Below are 21,205 nucleotides of genomic sequence, written 5' to 3'. Positions count from 1 at the left end.
AAGAAGAAGGTGATCAGCTCCTGATTGTTAGATGTATGGAGAGGCATCCAAGAGGAGTTTGGGGTTCGAGAGTGATATTGCAAGTATGGGAACCCGTGGTGTGCCTGAACAGGTAAAGGTGAGGCAGAGAAGAATGTATTTCTTGCCAAAGCAGTAGGAAGATTTCATCATGGAGCATTAAAAAGTAATGACTATGAGTTTTGTGCTAATTTTATTGCCAGTGCTAATGTTTTTCCCATGTGCACTAAGATTATTGTGTTATGTGTAACTCTGTGATATGCTGTCATTACTCTGTAAGAGTGTACTCCATGCAGAGTGCAAACCGTTGCTTCATTTTGTGTGTATTTTCGTCAACTTTTTTTTTTCTAAATAAGGAGGGAGATGTGTTACATCAGTGCCTCCTGGTATCGTAGTGGCATTCCAATAGAATGTGCAGGGCGAGGTCGGGATGGAGTTGGGGGGACAGTTGCGAAGCTGGAAGGCAGCCTCCTCCTGATGTTCTGTACTTTTATAATAAACGTATGTAACTGACCTCGTGTTGGTCTTCGTTTCAAAGAGGTTGGGTGCCCACCCGCTCCGGATCCCAATGTCACAGAAGAGAATTAGCTCACTGACCTAGTACCACTGCCTGTCACAATCCTCCTCCAAGTACTGGTCTCCATAGGGCATCCCTGCTGATCATCAAACATGTTAACTCTTTTCTCAGTCTAACAAGCAGACCACCATGCCAAGGGCTACCTCCTTTGAGTCAGCACATCCATTTTAGGGTCGCTGTAACCATCAGCTTAGGCCATCAGCACACACATGTCTCAGCAACCAGGCCTGTGATTTAGCAGCTCATATTCAAGTTCAGGTGTTACAGACTACCTGTGGAGGCATACTCAGCCAGTGGCCAGCAACCCCGAATGAACCCCACGGGATCAAGAGGACAATTCACCAGAAATTCTGTCGCTCCTTAGTCTAACCTGTAATGCTTTCCGACCTTATTATTCATGGCTGGAAAAGGGTTTTTCTTGTTCATGTCTATCTACATTTGAAGGAAGTAGGGACATCCACATTTCCTTGACGCCAGACCACTGATAGTTACAGTACCATGGGACACTTATCTCAGTGTAGCCTCTGTACTACGCTTCCTCTGTCCCCAAGAGGCCGGTCAACTATGTCAGCAGTTTTTCTCAGGCTGCCAACAGCACTGCAACACCATCTCCCCTGTTGTGGGTCACACCACCCCTTTTGTCTCCATGTCTTTGGCAGACCCCACTCTGCTACTCTCCATTTCATCAATGCATCACAAGTTCATGTGCCTGAAGAGATCAAAGCAGTGACAAAGGCAGCATCTCCCTCCCAACTCAAATCATTAGAAGGTGTGACTCCCACATTCTTTCACCACCTCCACAGGTTCCTCATAGCGTTGCAACAATGATCTGAGATGTAGGGAGGCAGCCAGATGTTAAGTGTGATCTCTCGAAAGCATTGAAGACCATATTATTTTGTCCACCTGCAAAGGATCATGGTACCACCTCACACAGATTTATAGCCAGTTTTTTTGCATGAAAGGATTATATGGAGGATCTTAGTGGACTAGTGCTGGAGCAGGAAGAAACAACTGGCTAAATTCAGAGTTTGGTTGGTGGGTTTTTCCATCACAATATGACGGATATCCTGTCCACCCCATTAAAATTTCATTATGTCTTATGGCACTTGTAAAAAGGCAAACAGGATATTTGTTACGTTTGTGACAGCGTAACCTGCCTGCCAACTCTTAAAACAGGCCCTGTGTCTGCTGCAGTGCTTGCCAGAACACGCAACCTTGTGTCTTTTTTTGAAACTATACAAACTGCACAAAATATAAATAGAGTACAACTGAAACCGTAAACAATTTGGTTACACAGTTCCATGGCTTTTTATTTGGCTATTAAAAGGAGGGTTGTAAAATGTTCTTGTATTAAAAATTAGAAATACGTAAAACCATGTCTTCATAGTGATTTAATGTAATTTTTCTCTAGATTCTTGTATTTCCAAATGATGAATGACAACAAGTGTATGGCAATTAACAAAAAGTAGCATATGCCTTTTTTTAGTAAAAGTGCAAAGCTCATGTATGTCTTGTATGTCTTGTATTCAATAATCCTATAAAACATGCATGCAAATAACCAGTTTATCTTTTTAGAGTCTAATAGTTCAGAATGCTAATTGGTTGTCCCTCATATGTTGATTTCAGCAGATGACCAGACCATCAACAGAAAAAAGAATAACCACGAAATTATAGAACAAAAAGCAAGTGGCACAGAGAAAATCAAATCAAATTTGCTCCAAAACACTGAAAAGGGTAAACACTGTAGAAGCCAGCCATGGACAGAAAATTATATGGAATTCCAAGAAGAAAAAGATGCGCAACATAAAAGCAGTTTCAGTAGTCTACCACTTCCAAATGTTTATCAGGGGCAGCTGAGAGTAGAGAGATCAGAGGAACATAATGAGCAAGAGAGTAATCTTAGCTTTGAAAATCGTGTTGTATGTGAACTAGACTCATTACAAAACTGGAAGGAGCATCCATGTAATGAATGTGAGCAACAATTCAATGTAAAAGAAGATCTGAGAAGACACCAGCAAACACACGTAAGTGCTAACCTAAAACAATTACTAACTACAACACAGAGAAGATATTCAGGGGACCAAGAGAAACACTGTACAGACAGACCATATGTCTGTACTGAATGCGAAAAGACTTTCAGCTTTAAGGGGAGTCTTCTAAGGCACCAGAAGGCACATGCAGGTGTCCGATATGCATGCACTGAATGTGAAAAAAGTTTTACTCAGAAAGGCGATCTTACTGTGCACCAAAGAACACATGCAGGTGAAAACTATACATGTGCTCAGTGCCATAAAAGCTTCAGTAGAAAAGGTAATCTTATTCAACACCAAAGAAAACATGCTGAGTGTTTACAGAAAATATAGTACGACCAAAAGACATTGTGCCTAAGACAAAAGAACCAGCAAGGCAAGAGTTCCAAGTCTCCTTTCTTTTTCCCTTAAAATTCCTTTGCGTAGTAAATAACTGTGTATAGTTATGTTGCTCTGCCTATCGATTTGAAACCTCAACAATTATTGTAGTATTTTTAGATCAAATGTGAGCTCCATGCCCAGTGACCTTCTTAGACTTAGATGTAAAGAGAATGGTGTAGCAACCAACCTAGCTTACAGCTTCTTCCAAGCCTCCCCAAATCTCATCTGGTGCTCCTGAAGATGGCTAAGCGTCTAGGTATATCTTATAGTGCCATAGACAACCATCATTGAAAATGTCAGGCTAAAACTCTGGGCTCTCAAACCCAATATGTGGCACTTGCAGGTCACGTTTGAACTAGTAGGTGGTGTACTGTGTTTGAGCGTCATGATATGATAGGTCAAGTTATGAAACGATGATCCTTGATGCGGATTTACCAGCTTATTTTGGGAAAATGAAGACTATGAGGAAATGTGACCCAGAATTTCTGATCCCCTGGTAATTCCTCATTTCCTAGTAGACCCTCTAGGTCCAACTTGTAATAGGCTTGATTTTCTCTTGTGAGTGCCCCCCAAACATAGTGAGATATCTATCGCGACACCGATTCCAGGCGCATTTCAGGCGCCATCTTGGACTGGGGAAGGCTGGCGGTCTAGCTGCTCGCTGGTACCGCCCTCTCTCCTCCCACTCTAATGGCGGATATAAACAACAGGCTCTCCCGGCGGCGCGCCGAAGGCGGGCCCGTCTGCGCCCGTCCGCGCCTGGCCCGGGCCGAGGGCCAGTCCCCCTGGTCTTCCTGACCCGTGTGTCCCAGATTGCCCTGGCCCATATACGCCGAATACGCTCAGGGATCTACGGCCTCCAATACAACAGTCTTGTATTTTATTAGATCCGATATACCTTGAAGGTTTGGTCTCTCCCCAAACCTGCCCTTGCTGCCAATTGCAGATACCTATCCCTTACAAATCCTATCCAAACAAACCTAAGACTTGTCCCTCCAAACCTTTTCAATTGGCACTTATAAATGTCCGTTCGCTAGGAAAACATCGCCAGGATATATCCGACCTAATGGAAGACAACAACCTAGACATGCTGTTCATGACAGAAACATGGATGGACAACTCATCCGACCCAGATATTGTCATTGCGGTCCCTAAGGGATTCTCTATCCACAGATTGGATAGACCACGTGGGAGAGGTGGGGGGATTGCTTTTGTTGTACGTGACTCATACACGGTTAGAACCGATGCCATCCCCTTGCCATCATGTGAAGCTTTGCAATTCTCTGTCAAACTGACCCCTTCTGATAATTTCAAAGGGATCCTTTTGTACCGTCCCCCGGGATTAAGAACAGGATTTATCACCGATTTAAGATCCATCTTGGAATCATGCGCTCTTGACAGCTCCTTTACTGTCCTTGGAGATTTTAATTTCCACTTTGATAAACCTGAAGATAAGGACACTGCTATGCTCCTTGGGGATATGACCACTTTTGGTCTATCTCTTATGGTCAAATCTCCTACGCATGATAGGGGCCACACTCTGGATGGCATCTTTTCCAATTCCAATGACCTCCATGTAACACAAACCTTTCCGGTCACTTGGTCTGACCATTATGTTATCATGGCATCACTTAACCCTCACCAATTAGCTGTTCCCTCAAAACCCAGCAATACCAATCAAACTTTCAAGGCATGGAACGATTTAGACAGCTCCAATTTTAAAACTTCTCTAGCAGCCTCCATGCCTTCCTTCTCACAAGACCCAAATACAGCCACCTTTCAATTTTATGACTGGGTTGATGCAGCTGCATCCTCGCTGGTTCCTATTAAGCAAATAACCCGCAATAGATCTACTCCCTCAGCCCCTTGGTACTCAGCTGCCTTAAGACAGCAGAAACAACAATGCAGGCAGAAAGAAAGGCTTTGGCGGAAAGATTATGCTGAAGAGGCCAAAACCAAATATAAGGAAATGGTAGCCAAATATAAACAAATGATTGATGAAGCCAAGAAATCATTTTTTAGTCACAAAATAGAAACTGCAAAAAACTCATATAAACTTTTGTATGACACCGCAAAACAGCTAGCTGGTCACTCCCCCAACTTGACCCCTCCTCCATCTCAACGTCTCTGTGACACATTGGCTAACTTTTTCTTTAGTAAAGTCAATGATATATACTCTGCATTTGCCACCAAAATTAAAAATTCTTCCGAAAGTACACTTAACACACTTATTGGCCCCACACTCACTCAATTTGCTGAAATTTCAGAAGCTCAGGTTATGGACATAACTGCTACCATCAGATCAGGTTCAGTACTTGATCCTTGCCCTCTCAAAGTTCTACTGCCAGTCTTAGAAGAGATTACCCCGGCCATATCCTCCATATGCAACGCCATGTTTAAAACAGGTATCTACCCTGAAAGATTTAAAAAAAAACATCATAAAACCTCTGTTAAAGAAATCACATTTGGACAAGGACGAACCTAAAAGCTATCGACCAATAGCCAATTTACCGGTCCTGGCCAAGATAGCCGAAAAGGCTATAAATAAACAACTTTCCGCGTTTTTTGAACAACACCAGCTCCTTGACGAAACTCAGTTTGGGTTCCGCCAGTGTCATGGGACGGAGACAGCTCTGATTAAAGCAGCTGACGACATCAGACTCATCCGTGACACTGGGGGTACAGCAATTTTGATACTACTAGATCTATCAGCAGCCTTCGACACGGTTGATCATACCACCCTGATTGACCGTGTCGAGGGCCTGGGGGTACAAGGGACTGCCAGCAAACTTCTGGCCTCCTTTCTGGCTGATAGAACTCAGGTAGTGACAACGGGACCATTTCATTCTTCCACCATGTCACTGCCATGTGGAGTACCTCAGGGCTCATCCCTAAGCCCGACACTTTTCAACATCTACGTGTCGGGCTTAGCCAATGTCATTTGGGCTTATGGGATGAGCCTCACATCCTACGCAGATGACACCCAGCTGGTTCTAGCCATCAAGAACAATGGCTATAAAGTGGCAGATGACCTCAGGGCTGGTATGATGGCAATAGGGAGTTGGATGGCCTCCAATTGCTTAAAGTTAAACTCGGATAAAACTGAGGTAGTCATCTTTGGACAATTAACACCTGAGTGGTCATCCAATCGGTGGCCCTCCTCCCCCCGAGCCTGTTAGCAAAGTGAGGAATCTGGGAGTCATCTTTGATGACCGCCTCACATTCCATCCACATGCCAATCAGATTACTTCTTCAGCTTTTTATAAACTGAAACTTATCAAAAAAATCCTCCCTTTTCTACCTGACAAAGCTGGTAAAACCCTTGTCACCTCTCTTGTGCGGTCCACCTTGGACTACTGCAATGCCCTGTTCCTCAATGCACAGGAAGGAGTCTTGAATAAATTACAAACAATACAAAACTCTGCTGCGAGGCTTTTGGGAAATATCCCCAAACATCACTCTGCCTCCAAAACCATCAAAGAGCTGCATTGGTTATCCATTAAAAACAGGATAAAGTTCAAGACCCTATGCATTGTGTTTAAAGCGTTGCACAACCAAGGACCAGCACATCTCATCCGCAATCTGACTCCTTATCGTCCGCTCAGAACACTACGTTCATCTTGTTCAGGAGATCTTGTGATACCCCGAACAAAAACAGTCTCATGGGGCGATAGAAGATTCCTGGTATCAGCCCCCAAGTTGTAGAACACTCTGCCACCAACGATTAAAGCCAGTCCATCTTTATGGTCTTTTCGTAAACAACTCAAGACCTGGCTTTTTAATCAATAGACCATCTATAGTTTCCTCAGGGTAAATACTCAGATACTTAGCGCCGAGACGCCCACGGGCCTTTGCATGCGCTCTACAAATATCAAAAAATAAATAAATAAATAAATATGGTATGAAAAATGGAATTAGGAGATAACTCAACCCGAGCCTCATTATTTTGTGACACCCTCTAGCATTGCTCACAGTTGGTGACCCAGTAGGGACAAGGGTGAACCTAATTTGTGGCTCCCAGGTTTCTTTTAACAATGCCTTTCATGTTACGCCACCACGAGTGGTTGAACTTTGGCCCTGTATTTCTCAAGTATTAAAATACTATACACTAAACCGTTGATGTGCGTTAGAGTCAATGGGGCAATGTCTCCACCCTTCAGTATAAGTGAGAACTAGGAAGGGGTGCCTTCTCTTGCCTTTCCTTTTTGCGTTGAACATGGAACCACTTTCAGGGTGAATCTGGCAATACGCACAGTTGACCTGGTTCCATTAGGTTACATTATGAGAGTACAGAATATCATTATATTCACATGATATCTTCATTTATATAAGCAATCCCAGGAGATGTATGCCCAGACTATTGCAGATACTGCTGGTATATGGATGAGCCTCGTGACGGACTGTCAATTGAATAAAAGGAGACTTGGAGCTCATTACCCCTTAACGTGGCAGGTAAGGGGGGGGCACTATTCCAAATTATCTCCGCTCCCAAGTTTGACTAATACTTTTCAAATTTTCCCATATGAAATACCACTCTCCTTTTTTTAGACGCTGCAGTCTGTGATTCTGAGATATCTTTGAGGGCAGAAACAGGTTCAGATTGCATTTCGGAAAGGGGGTACCCCTGTAGGACAGGCATGGGGCTGAACATAACAAACACACTAGATTAAAGCTAGCCTGGCTGGTAAGGGGTAATACCCCAAAATCGGTAGCAGGATGCTAGTTTTCCAGTCCAGAGAGGACCTGGCCTGGTAGTTCGGGCTGAACTGTTCCCATGAGGAACAGGGTCAAGACTGATTTTCATATGGTCCAACTGGGGTGGCATAGTGAGCTGGATTTAACCCAGATCAGTTACTGGGGGTGAATGTTTGACCATGTTCAGCATTCCGTCCACCATATTTTTGTGTTGCTAGAGGCATGGGGCTGGCCAATGTCAAGTTATATTATTGGGCAAGTCACAGTGCCCCAATTAATGAGTGGCTGTTTGCAGACCAAGACAACACCACAGCCTCTTATGAACTTGAATGTATAGAGGGTTACGGCATATTCTACTTATTGCTACACATTTTCAATTAGACCTACCACTAACACAATACTGACCTGTTGGCGCCATGCACTCAAATAAATTAAATGGGATCAAGTTTGAAGTGCTGAACTACCCAGGCACCCAGTCCTCCCCCTATGTTATCGGAACTAGATCAAACATATGGTGACATTAAATGGGTTCTGTCAGTGGGGTCTCTTAGGAATTTACTAACTCAGAGACATCTGGGAGGGAGATCATATCTGACCATTCTATCCCCTGGTAGAAACTTGGAGTATGCCTAACTCACAATTTTATCGATACTGTCACCTCCACCATGCACCGAAGGCGCACCATGAGGAAATAACCAACCTCTCAAACTGTTATCACCTGGAGGCTCAGATCACCCTATCAGCTCTGGAGGTTGGTGGACATATCTAGGCTCTTGGTAACTAGCACTCCTGACCTCTTTTGACACTCTGTGACAGATGCCCTTAAGATGTGAGCCCTCTGGAAGAGGCAGACTGTGTTGCAGCAAAAATGGCCCCTCAGGTCTTGGCGATATTAATGAGACTCAGACTTATCCAATTGAAATACCTGCACAGGGTACACTATAGCCCTACCATACTTAGTAGCATGAAAAAGGGCTTTAATTCCAGATGTCTCAGATGCAGAAGAGAGCCTGGTACCTTCTACCACATGTTGTGAACTTGCCCAGTCATACAGCCCTCCTGAGAGTAAATACATACACTTGTCACCAAGGTGGTGGATAGACAGGTGATTCCCGATCCTAAAATGGCATTTTTAGGTTTGATGGGTGAGTGGGGAGGCCCGTGGACTACCAGACTTCTGGTGGAAAAGAGACTATTTATTATGACATGGGGCATTGCCTGCCACTGGTAATCTGACAAGGTCCCCTCGAAAAACGAATGTAAACATGGTATGGAATGGTATTCTATGTCAGAAGAGTACCTTTATAAATACAGAGGCTGTACACAAAAGTATATGAAAGTGTGGGGCAGGTGGTTGAATTATTCTTGAATACTGGGGAATATGTGACTAAATTGTGTGTACGAACTACCAATATTGTATTTATCAATCTGACTGATGTGCAAATGTATGTTGGTGCCTTATGGTTTTCTCATTTGCAAAATAATAAAAAGTGTTATCAAAAACAATATACCAATCCCTTGTGACGTTTGGCACTGGGATCTTGTTAATCTGACAAGCTCCTTAATTGGACCCACAGCCTTTACATGCCAGACAATCAGAAAAGAGGACAGCAAAGTGTGAAGTGATTCTTAATGTCTCAAAACAAACAGAGAGTAGGGATACAACAGGCCAACAATGTTGGGCAAAAGGGTAAAAGATTAAATTAGACCAGAAATAAGGTCATCTAAGCTGCTGATTATATAGTGGATCTGATCTGGCAGAGTTTGATGATAGAGTTTACACCTATGAACAATCGATTTATGGTCTCTCAGAAGCCTTGAAGTTACGTCGAGTTCTAAAGGAGCAGAACTGCTTCCAAAGAATACCCCTTGAACAGGATGTAAGGGAACACGCTGCCCCGCCATAAGATAAATAATGTGCTCAATCAGACTGGGTTTTGTAGTGGAAGCTCATTATTTAAGGGAACCTGTTGCCCCGCCATAAGACAAATACTTTCGGTCATTCAGACTGGGTTTAGTGCAAGCTCATTATTGATGATTACAATGTACAAATTTTATGATATTTTAAAGTCTTTTTCTACTGTTTTGTGTAATGTTTTTGCACTGGTTTTAATTAACTATGCATAATAATAATAAACAAACTGAAACCTTGAAGAGGAGGGTTTTCAAAAACCTGAGAGAAAGGAACAACCTCAGAGATACTTAGGGCAATTGAGGGTCAGAAACAGCTAATAGATCTTTTTTGCCATTGTCAAGAAGATAAATATGAATAGCTTATCATACTAGACAGAGGGAAGAGTGAGCATAAATCTATAAAAAATGGAGATTCCATACCAAGGGAGATCCACTTAAAATCACACTGTTCATAATAGAAGACTATAATTCAGGCATTCCAAGACTCTTTGCAAGTGCTGTTCAAGATCAGTTCAATGCTAAGTTTTTATTCGCCCTAGTCAAGCATGCCTCTTAATACACAGGTTCAGGGAAATGGCAACACTTGTGAGTGGGTCCATATTTAACCTATTCCTCAATACTACAGGACAATCTATAAAGAACAAGCGTATATGGCTGTCAAAATATTTTCACTGTTGTTTGGGGACTAATTTGTCCACAATCATGACTGATATCTCCTGATCAGAGGGTGATACAGGTAAGCCACTTACAAATATTATGTTGCACATCCCAACTACAGACCATATGAATTTGGTAATTTATTTTGTAGCTAATTTCAGAGCTTACTAAGATTACATACGACCCAAATAGAACTGTACTTTGGGCATCAATTGGAGCGAATATGTGGAGGAGCTCCTTGATGATTTATCCTGATAAGAGTTCAGTGTAGTTGTGGTCCAACCACTGTTCATCTGAAAGCAGTGTTTTGTTCTCTTTTGCCTCTTATTAACACTCCAGTTTTGTGGAGTTACTGTGGATATAACACCCATCGAGGAGCACTGCCTGCATGTAGGACTCTTGACTCATCTAAAGTTTCCTGTGGCTAACCATACCCTACCTAGGCATATTTGTCCCCCTAGTGTTCCGGGTTCATCTGCGTGCTACAGCTGTATGTACCCTACTTCTCTTGACAGAGCTTCTATCTCCTTTTGCTGCCTGCACAAGGGACCTTCAAGCAGTTGCATGGTTTGCCCTGCGGCCAAGAACCCCATTAAACGTTTTTGATTTCTCTTTAGCCGCACCCTGTTGGAGCTGTGTCCTTCTTTACTTGGGAAAAGATCCTCCTCCTGCAAAGTTGTCCCGACTTACTGGACCAATGGGAATCTGGTGAAGCTTGTTCCATTTTTCCATAATTGAGCAGTAAGTGCCAGTGCCCCAACCAGAGTACCTTTGAAAGCTGTGCTTGGTTGGAATGTGCCTTCTGTTTTGCCTTGGATTGCGTTTTTTACTATTGTAGGGCTGAACGCCCACCCTGCAACATTCCCTTTACAGAGACTCCTTGATCCTGATTCTGTGATTTACAGCAGAGGACCTTTCACCTTTACTCCTTATCCCCTGCCTTCTAGAGCTTTATATCCCATGCCTACCTAGGCCAGTTCCTCTCACTCGACTACTAGACTTCTATCATTGCCCCAACCCCGTAACCCACCTACAGTTATGCTACCCCTTGGTCCCAAATCTGCCCTCAAACTGAGATTAACTCTCAGTGGTCGTACGTCACAGGCATCCAGTTAAATGACAAAGAGGTAAAAGGCATGTTTCCTAGACATCTTCCCTTTTTGGACAAGCAGGACCTTGGGCTAGTCCCACTTTACTTTCCCACTCAACCTCTCTCTTGCTACTGGACTCCAGCAGGTCACTGAAGAGTTCACTAAAAGGCTTCTGCAACTACAAACACTTGGTAGCCCAGACCGCCTCTTACTAACAGTACTGTTTGGTACCTGCCTGTCACCCAAGACTGAAAAGTCCTGCCTCCACATGATAAACCCATATATTCCTTAACAGATAGTCTTTTTAGGAAGCTGCATCTTCCAGTGTGTTTGCATTGCCACTACTTTTAGACGGTTAGCATTGCAACTTAAATAAATGGTAGTTTTGGAAAGTTTCGGAAAGCTACATCTCCTCCTCCTCAACATCCCACCTCGTCTCATCCCTATTTTCAGTCTTACTCCGTTTCTCTTTCTCTCCTTCTTTTAGGCTGGGCTTTTAACTCCCTCCTTGATTGCCTCCCCAGCTTCTTGAACTATAAAAACAAACTTGCTCCCTCTCTCTTCCTCCTTTTACTCAACCAACATCTGGCTTTGCTAACTGCTTCTCTTTCACACCGACCCTCAGAGATCTCTTCTTGCCTCCCCCACCTAAGCTGCATCCTTATCAGTGCAAGATCAATGAATTAGAATCATCCAAACATCTAAGAGCTGATCTCGAGAAATCCTTACCAACTAAAACATTTCAAAACCATATTCACTGAGACTACAAATCACTCCGACTTCCATCTTCTTGTGCTCAACTGTGTGGATATAAAGCCCTCAGCCAATAACTCCGCATTCGCAGACCCCTTCCTCAATGCCACCACTGATTTCAAAACACCAAGAAAAATGTCAAACATAAATTATTGATACGTCACCCTGAGACACTAATAGTTGATACCTACCACAGCCTGTCCTCTCCTATGAAAACAAACTTTATTTTCTTCTCCAAACGCCCCTCAAAATGGAAAAACACTTTCCTTCTCCACCTTCCAATCACTAAATCAAGCAAAATTCCGTATGGTTTCAAACTGTCAGCAACGCCACCCCCAGCCTTTTGCGGTGAAGTTGATATTTCCATATTTAACACTGGTAACATTCTTATTCAAGCATCTGAATCCCACCTCAACTTTTTGATAACCATTTCAGCTCCCTATCCCATCAACCCTCCTAACTAGTCCTAACCCTTCATCAACCCAACTTCCTGACTCCCATAAGCCGTACTCCGTCACCCTGGATCCGGCCCTCCCGCCCCTACCCATCGCAACCTCTCTCACCATCTCTGACGAGGCCCCAATCCTTCGCGTAGGACCTCCCCCGCACCCTTCCAAGAACTCTTGATCTCTCCCCCACTCATACCATCGATTGCTACCCTCCTGCCCCTTCCTTCTTTCCTGACTCTCCCCCTAACCCTTCCCCGACTCACCTGCCCCTTCCTGGGACCCTTTTGGTACTCTCCTCTTTATCTAACCCTTCATCTCCCCCTCCTACTCCTATCATCAAACCTTCCCGTCCTACCCCTACCAACTACCGTGACTCTCCCAGCAACACTCTTCCTACTGCCTTGCCTCCTCTATGGACATCCTCTGCACTCCCCAATAAGTCTTATACTCCGACCTCTCCTCACACCTTCGTCCAAATCCCCCGTCTTTTCCATATTCCCAGAATCTCCCACAAATCTCACCCGTACTCACACACCTCCTCCTGGAAATCCGCTGGTTGGATTGCCTACCCCTTTCAACACCAACCCTACCTCATCCCCCTTTTCAGCTAGTCTCCCCCCCAATCTTTTAACTCAGACACTTATCAACATAGAATCCAAACTATCTGCTATGTCTATTGAACTAACACAACTTAGAAGGAATATTAACTCCCTCAACTCCAAAACCTTCCCCAATCACAATATTACCATTTGCTCTTGACCCCCATAACTCCTCCCTACACACCCTATGGCAGACTACTACTCTTCCAATAGAGCACATAGACCAATCCGTATTGTTAGCTACCTCTCCACTTCTGACTTACTAAACCTATGTAACTCCTACCTACCTAAGCCTCTGATATTGATCCCCCCCTCCCTTACTCCAACATCCCAGTTATCATGGGCATTACCAGAATCCCTTCCTCACCTAGACCTCCAACTCATCTTGCCACCATTCAGGCTGTTAAGCCTGTCACAGATAACCCTAACCCCCGTTCTTGCATGCTTGTTAACTGCAGATCGGCAGTACGACATGTAACCAAAATATCTGAAACCATCCTGAGTGATGCTATTGACATCGCCTTCCTTACTGAAACCTGGCTAAATGACCACTCAATGGCTATTTTTGACTTACTCACTCCCCCCGGCTACGCCATCTTTAGGCAGGACAGACACGACAGAAAAGGGGGTGGACTAGCTATAATCCATAAAAAGGAACTTCAACTCTCCCTTTTAAAGAACACGGATCACTTAACTTATGAATACCTTGGCGTTGAACTCACTGTTAAGGGCTCCTCTCCGATTAGATTACATAACATCTACCACCTGCCTGGCAAACCTCTGCTCTTTGCCGAGGAACTATCCGATCTTCTCACACACTCCTCCCTTTCTGACTCGAATAATCTCTTTTTAGGAGACTTTAACATTCACTGGAACAATGTAGTGGATCCCATGGTCATGCGCCTCATCAACCTTCTAGAGATGAACAACCTTGAGCAACTATGCAACAATTCAACCCATATTAAAGGGCCACACTTGAAGCTATCATCTCCAACACTGACTTGGCCTCCCTTTCCAACATCACCCCCGTTGATTGGTCTGACCATCACCTCATTCTGTTTAAGATCGCAACCAGCGCCCTACTCCCTCCTACAACAAATAATAAACCCCTGAAGTGGACCAGAAACCTCAAAGTAATCTCCCCTGGTGAACTTGAGTCCAAACTCCATGCTCAACTTCATCCCCGCCTTGCTCCCAAAATGCTAATGAGCTCATTGAACATTTCAATCAGACCATTATTGACATCCTGGACCAAGTTGCCCCTCTTAAACTAAAACAACAAAGAAAAATTCTATCCAAATCTTGGTTCAATCCTGAACTCAATACCGAAAGACGACAACTTAAACGGGCAGAAAGAACTTGGAGACAACACCCTTCACCCTGCACCCTCACATCTTGCCTTCCTCATATCTGCTAGATCAACTTATAAAAAGCACATTTTCAACGGAAAGGCATCCTCCTTCCGAGCTCAACTTTATCATGCCAAAAAATGGCCCAGAGGACTGTTTAACATTATTAGTAAACAAACATTAATTGCCCCACCTAGAGCTGACGGTTTCAATTGTGAGATGTGAGGAAATCTCCAACTTCTTCGCGGATAAAATTGCCAAAATTGACCAATCCTTCCCTCTAACCAATGACCCTCCTAACCCCCATTATACCATTGAAGTTACCTTAGACATACCTCCCTGGTCAGCAACACACATATCACCTAACCGTACAACCTGCCTACCCACCCCAACTTCGCCCTTTGACATCCTTCCAAACTGATAACTGAAAAATAACGCCTCCTGGCAAAATTTCCGTCTTATGACTGAGCTCGAAGTATTTAATATTATTGCTAAACTTAAGCCGACTTTGCATACCAAAGACCCGCTCCCTTCTACCCTAGTTCACAATCTTAACCAGATCGTTTCACCCTACTGAACTAAAATCATCAATACCTCCCTTACCACTGGATTTGTCCCCGACTCCCTCCAACTCTGACAAATCACTCCCATTCTTAAAAACCTCACTGCTGACCCCATCAATCCTAACAATCTCTGCCCTATCTCTAACCTCCCACTTCTTGCTAAAGCCCTTGAAAAATGTGTATTACGTCAACTGGACAAACACATAGGGCAATTTCAACTTACTCAACTCCTTTCAACCCAGTTTCAGGAAAGAATGCAGTACAGACACCGCCATGCTGAATATTGTGGATGACATCCACAGTGCCCTGGATAATGGTGAGGCTTGCCTTCTTATACTCCTCGACCTCTCTGCAGCGTTTGATACAGTTAGCCATTCTTCCGTACTTCATTTGCTTAAAGCTCGCTTTGGCCTTAATGGTGTGGTCCTCAAATGGTTCTCTTCTTTCCTCCAACACAGAACACAACAAATCAAAATCAACGCCTGCCTCTCTAATCCTACACCTGTCTCTCTGCGCGTCCCCCAGGGCTCTATTCTCTCCCCCTCTCTCTTTAACCTCTTCATGGAACCCCTCAACCTCCTTCTGAAACAAGCTGGAATCAACTATCACCTCTATGCTGATGACACCCAACTCTACTATAAGATTAAATCCCACTCTGATATACTTCATTTAAACAATACCCTGAGTAAGATCCAATCCTGGTTCGACTCCAATCACCTTAAACTGAACCCTAAAAACACTAAGATTATTCTCTTCTCTCCAAAAAATAATTGGCTCCCCATCCAAGGCTGGATCACAGAACTCAATGCCCTCAATTGTTTGCTCTTCTTATCTGACTCTGCGAAATCCCTAGGTTTCACTCTTGACAAAAACCTGACTCTTAAGGACTGCATAAATAATTCGGCCAAAGGAGACCTTTTCACTCTCCGACGCCTTAAAAAATCAAACCCTTCATTCCCTCAGATGACTTCAAATGGGTTGTCCAATCATTAGTCCTATCTAAACTTGACTATGGCAATGCGATTCTCACTGGAACCCCCAAAGTACACCTCACCCCCCCTTAAAGCTGTGCTCAACTTGGAGGCCAGGCTCATCACTGACTGAAAACGATTTGACCACATCTCCCCATCCCCTACAGCCCTCAAATGGCTACCCGTTGAAGGTAGATGCTTTTATAAGACTGCATGCATCACGCACAAAGCTCTTTACTAAAAAATCCCGTTGTACCTAACTAGCAAATGCAATATAGTGAGCAGCACCAGAATAATGAGAAATACCAATGTGCTCCTTCTCGTCCCCCCGCTTTTAAAAAAGAAATCCACCCAATCACTCTCCTTCTCCAGTAATGACCTGAACATCTGGAATGCCCTCCTGAAGGGCCTGCATTGTAACCCCTCCTACCTCAGCTTTAAAAAAGACCTTAAATATCACCGTCTCAAAATATACTGGGGTCCTTAATCTTCTCCTTCGACTTTGCTTTCGGTTTCCCCTGCATTGGTTTTCCTTCCCAACCCTCACTTCATTCGCCCCCTACATATCTTCCTCTCTTCTCTGCCCTAAATTCTTAACTCTGCATATTATTTATATGTTTATTTTCCTGCTAAACACCCTGAATTGTTGCCCCCCCCTTTTTTTATCATTATAGATGTTCCTGCGTGTTTTGTTATCCGGAAAAATGTACTTATTTTTTGTACCCCCCTTTTAACCTATTGTGAGATGTAATCACCTGTTTTTGTTTACCCTGAACAACTACTTTTCTTGATTGCTTCTGTATATGTAAAGCACTCTGATACCTCCAGGTCTAGCCAGCGCTATATAAAACCTTTCAAATAAATAAAAATAAAATATGTCAACATAATTCATAATAACCCCTAATCCTGTGAGACTTGAATGTCTAGTTTTCCCACCCAAAACTTACCTTAACGAGCTCCTGTTGGTCAAACCTAGAGGCTCTCAACTTTTTCAAGTTGCCTCTGGTCTGACACAGTCAACTGGACACAGTTTTCTCCCTACAGAAATATATGATGATCATAGGAAATCTCATTTTGTGAAATGATCACTACCTCATGCGATTACCAGTACCACTATGAGGATAAACAAAGATTAACAAGACCATTTGGAGACTTTTGAGCAAGCTCAGTTTCATTACTATTTGCTTCTTCCCTCCGCAACAGATAGCCAGCACTATATAAAACCTTTCAAATAATTAAATAAATACCAGCAATGAACCAATATTACCTCTGGCTCTAAACAAACGCATGGACATATTGATACCCCTCAAGACCTCCTCATGTCAAAAACAGTATTCAAAGAGCCTCCTGGGATGTCTGTGTTCAATTGGATCACCTCCAATGACAAACTCTGATTTCAGTGACACAGAAGGATGTAAAAATCTGCCCTTTAAAATAAAAGTCTGTAAATGTGACATAAGAACATTCACATGTCATTTCTTTATCAAAGGGGATTAGATGTGTCACAACTTGATTGCAATAAGGAAAGTAGAGTCATGCCTTTATACATAGATTGCAGTCTCCCTTGAATTTAACTATACATGGATCCTATCTATCTAATATCCTATAAAATACAATAAGTCAGATTAGACACATAGAGAAATAAGAATCTTATATAAATAAGAATCTTGGGGTCAGAGACTGCCCTACCTCTTGGCATTGCACCCATTTCGTAATTGGTAGATATGCGTGAATCTGTGTGCCATGTAATTTTTATATAATGGTAGCAGGCGGCCTAATCATCTCTAAATATGCACCATTGGAAGCAATAATAGCACAGCAATTTAAGAAACTTTGTAGGTGCGTACCTCCTGAAAGACACAGTTGTTATTTTGGAAAGGAAAGGTCTTGAAAAATAATTCTTCCAGATTATTAATGATGAACGCACGAGTATTCCAGTCTTGGGATGCATATAAAAAGAGTAATTTTGCACAATGCTATTTGCCACAGAGGCATAAAGCCAAAACTATACGGAATTAAATGCAGGAGACAAAGGGGCACATGCACCAAGATAATCATTTGCGATTACCAAATAGCAAATTTTAAGGATTCGCAATTTGGTAATCGCAACTGCCTATGCATGAAGAATTTGTCATTAATCTTGTGAATCCTTAACATTACCTAATAGTGATTCGCAAATTGTGAATTGCTATTAGGGAATGCATTCCCATGCATTCCGATGGGCCTACAAGCATGAATGGGAATGCATTTGCAATTTGCAAAACCAAATTGGTAATCGTAATTTGCAAATGCAAATCCAAGGGTGCCTGGGGGCGTAAGGCCCCCCTAAGGTACCCCCCAAAAAAGGTAAGTATGCACATGTGTAGCACACACATGCCCTAAAGACACTAAAAAGCATTTTTCTTTATGCATTTTTCATGCATGCACAAATACCATCAACTTGTAGTTTAGGAAATGCTACATGTATCTCAAATAGGGAATCGCAATTTGAGATTCTCTAAATACATTCGCAATTTAGGTGATCACAAAAAATTGTGATTACCTATTTTTCTAATACAAAAAGGTCTATGCATCGGAAAAGTAATTTTTCCAGTCGCAAACATTAAAATGATTGATGCATGTGCCACAAACTCTCCACAGAATAATAAACTAGTAGGAGATGAGCAAAAACAGACTGCATTGTATAGGTTGCATCTGTCCCTTTTCCTTATGTAATGGAAGAATGACTTGTTTACTATTTACTTCGCTTCGCAGACATTGCTTACATCCTCAGAGTTTGAGGCCTATCCCTTGGGCCACACTAATGGTAAACATTACATACCTGGCCCAGATGCATCCTAACCATAAACAGCTTTGGAGAATTCTGTCATAAGCAACTTCCTGAACCTATAGTGACCATATGTCAGTTGAATGAGTTCTGAGAACAAGTTTCACATCTTGGCTCTCAGGCATGCTAATATAGTCTGACCAACAGAGATAACTTTCTTGCATTTAGGTTCCTTCCCTCTTGTCCCCGAGAGTCCAGTGAGTCTGGCCAGGAACTCTTATCTATCCTGTATAATACCGACAGCCATTGCAGCGTAATCAAACCTGGAGTGAGTGTAAAGTGGCTCTCGTTGCATGCAAATGGCTTCTTTACAGTTTTTGAACAGAGCAAGCTTGGTGCTCTGATGTCAAGCCAGTCTATTTGACTTCTTCTAATCTTGACCTGATCACTCCTGTTGTGGTTTTAATCAGATGCGAAGGATGTTCTTCACCAGTTTTGGTAAGATTTTGAAACTTTTGGCCATTACTGTAAGTAGATTTCCCCATAGCAGGGATGTAGTTTCAATAAATATCTAGATTCTATACTGGTGGGAATATGTGTATCGCGAGACTCAACATCTCTGGCAAGGTAAATGGGATAGAAAATAGGGCTGCAGCACCAAATAGTACATTTTTATCCCTATTGAAAACTCATGTTTATATAACATATCCTTTGAATTTAGGGCAGATTATGGAATATTTGGAAAAAATGTCTTATCAGAGATTTTGAGGTGCTCGAGAAAGCCCTTGTCAAAAAGAAGCGGTTAAAAATGACATAGCCCTTTCAAATTAATGAAATCATTGGACCTGAATGGCTTTAAACATAACATTTTCCCTGCTGCTGGCCACTGGAAATCCATTGATTGTGCATTGTGCATGGCTGAAACCAGTTTTCCTCACAGTGAGCAAGGCAACAGACTTTATGCTGTAGCCCAGAGCCCAGAAAGGATTTGTACTCTTGGATACTGACCAATGGAAAGGAGAAGTAGCTAGCTGCATTTAGTAATGCAACCCTAGCTGGGGTTGTTCAGATCAGGTAAGCTTCAATCAGTATCAAGAAGGTAGTGTGTGATGTTAATGTTTCTGACTGGAAGATACCATATGTGGTCACTACGCTAAGAAGGAAGAAGGTCTTTCACTAGGTGGAATGGAACTACCTCCGATCTAGGTCCAGGATTACCTTTACCCTTGCTTTCTGACATTTAGGGTTTGCTAGCTGCCATGACATGGGTACCAGAGTAGCTGTTCATACATTATCCAACAGGACCAATGTGGTTAAATAGATGAAACCCACATACATTCCCAGTGTCTCCCTTTCTATTTGCCTGTTAGTGAATTTTTCTCTCAGACTGTACAATCCACATAGCAGGAGTATCAAGGAATCAGGATAAAATTAGATTACATTTTGGGAAAGCTATTTACTTCCTCTGTCCCTTTGTTAGTACAGAAGCTAGTTTATTATCAAAAATTGTCAGCATTTAAGATAAAAGTATATGTTGCTACCTGCATTCTGAAGAGGTAACATATTTAAGAGGGTTAAAGATGGGATGCATTTGGGCAAAATATTTAATTATTAATAATAATTTATAGTGTAGCAGTTTGCTAGGCTTGTAAGGGTAGAGGGTGGCAAGATAATTAATCAATATTTTACAATTCACAGTTTATTCTGACTAATTTGATTGATTATGAATTATGTAAATTGAGTAATAATAAAACCTTTTGTTATATTTTATGTGTGGGGTGCTCGGTTTATAGGGGCATAGGGTTGGAAGTTAATGAAGTAATAATTAATAATTTATTTATTTTCATTATTTGATTATCAATTATGTAAATTGTGTAATAATTACATTTATAGTTATATTGTCACTGCGGGCTGCTGGGTTTGTAGGGGTATAGGGTGGGAAGTTGATTAAGTGCTAATTATTTATTATTTATTTAATTGATTATTATTTATTTTAATTGAGTAATAACTTTATATTTTAGTTATAGTTTAGGTGTGGGCTGTTGGGTTTATAGGGATATAGGATGGGAATTTAAGTAATAGTTAACAATTATGTATTTATTGGTTATTTAATTGAGAATGATGTACATTATGTAATATTCATTTGTTTTAGTTATATAATAGTTGCAGGTTGATAGGTGTGTACGTATAGGGTGGGATGTTAATTAAGTAATAATTATCAGTTATGTAAGTTGTGTTATACTTATTTAATTTAGATATATTTTAAGGGTGGGTTGCTACGTTTGTAGGGGTTTAGTGGGGGACATTAATTTAACACTAAATACATAAAACAGTTTTAAGATTAACAATTATTACATTGTTAAATTTTTTTATTTTTGATATACAAAAAAT

General features: G+C 42.1%; 1 protein-coding gene across 1 annotated transcript in view; it reads left to right on the top strand.

Moving 5' to 3' along the window:
• Nucleotides 1-21,205, top strand: part of LOC147708705 (uncharacterized) — a 389,106-nt gene that overhangs the window by 348,281 nt on the left and 19,620 nt on the right. Inside the window, exon 11 of the mRNA XM_086927355.1 lies at nucleotides 2,222-2,619. Within this exon, the coding sequence (XP_086783481.1) occupies nucleotides 2,222-2,619 (398 nt within the window). The remainder of the gene's footprint in view (nucleotides 1-2,221; nucleotides 2,620-21,205) is intronic.

This window comes from Lissotriton vulgaris, chromosome 6 (assembly GCF_964263255.1).
Source record: "Lissotriton vulgaris chromosome 6, aLisVul1.2, whole genome shotgun sequence".
Classification (NCBI taxonomy): domain Eukaryota; kingdom Metazoa; phylum Chordata; class Amphibia; order Caudata; family Salamandridae; genus Lissotriton; species Lissotriton vulgaris.
Note: the sequence above shows the minus strand (reverse complement) of the source record. Positions and strands in the feature narration are given on the sequence as shown.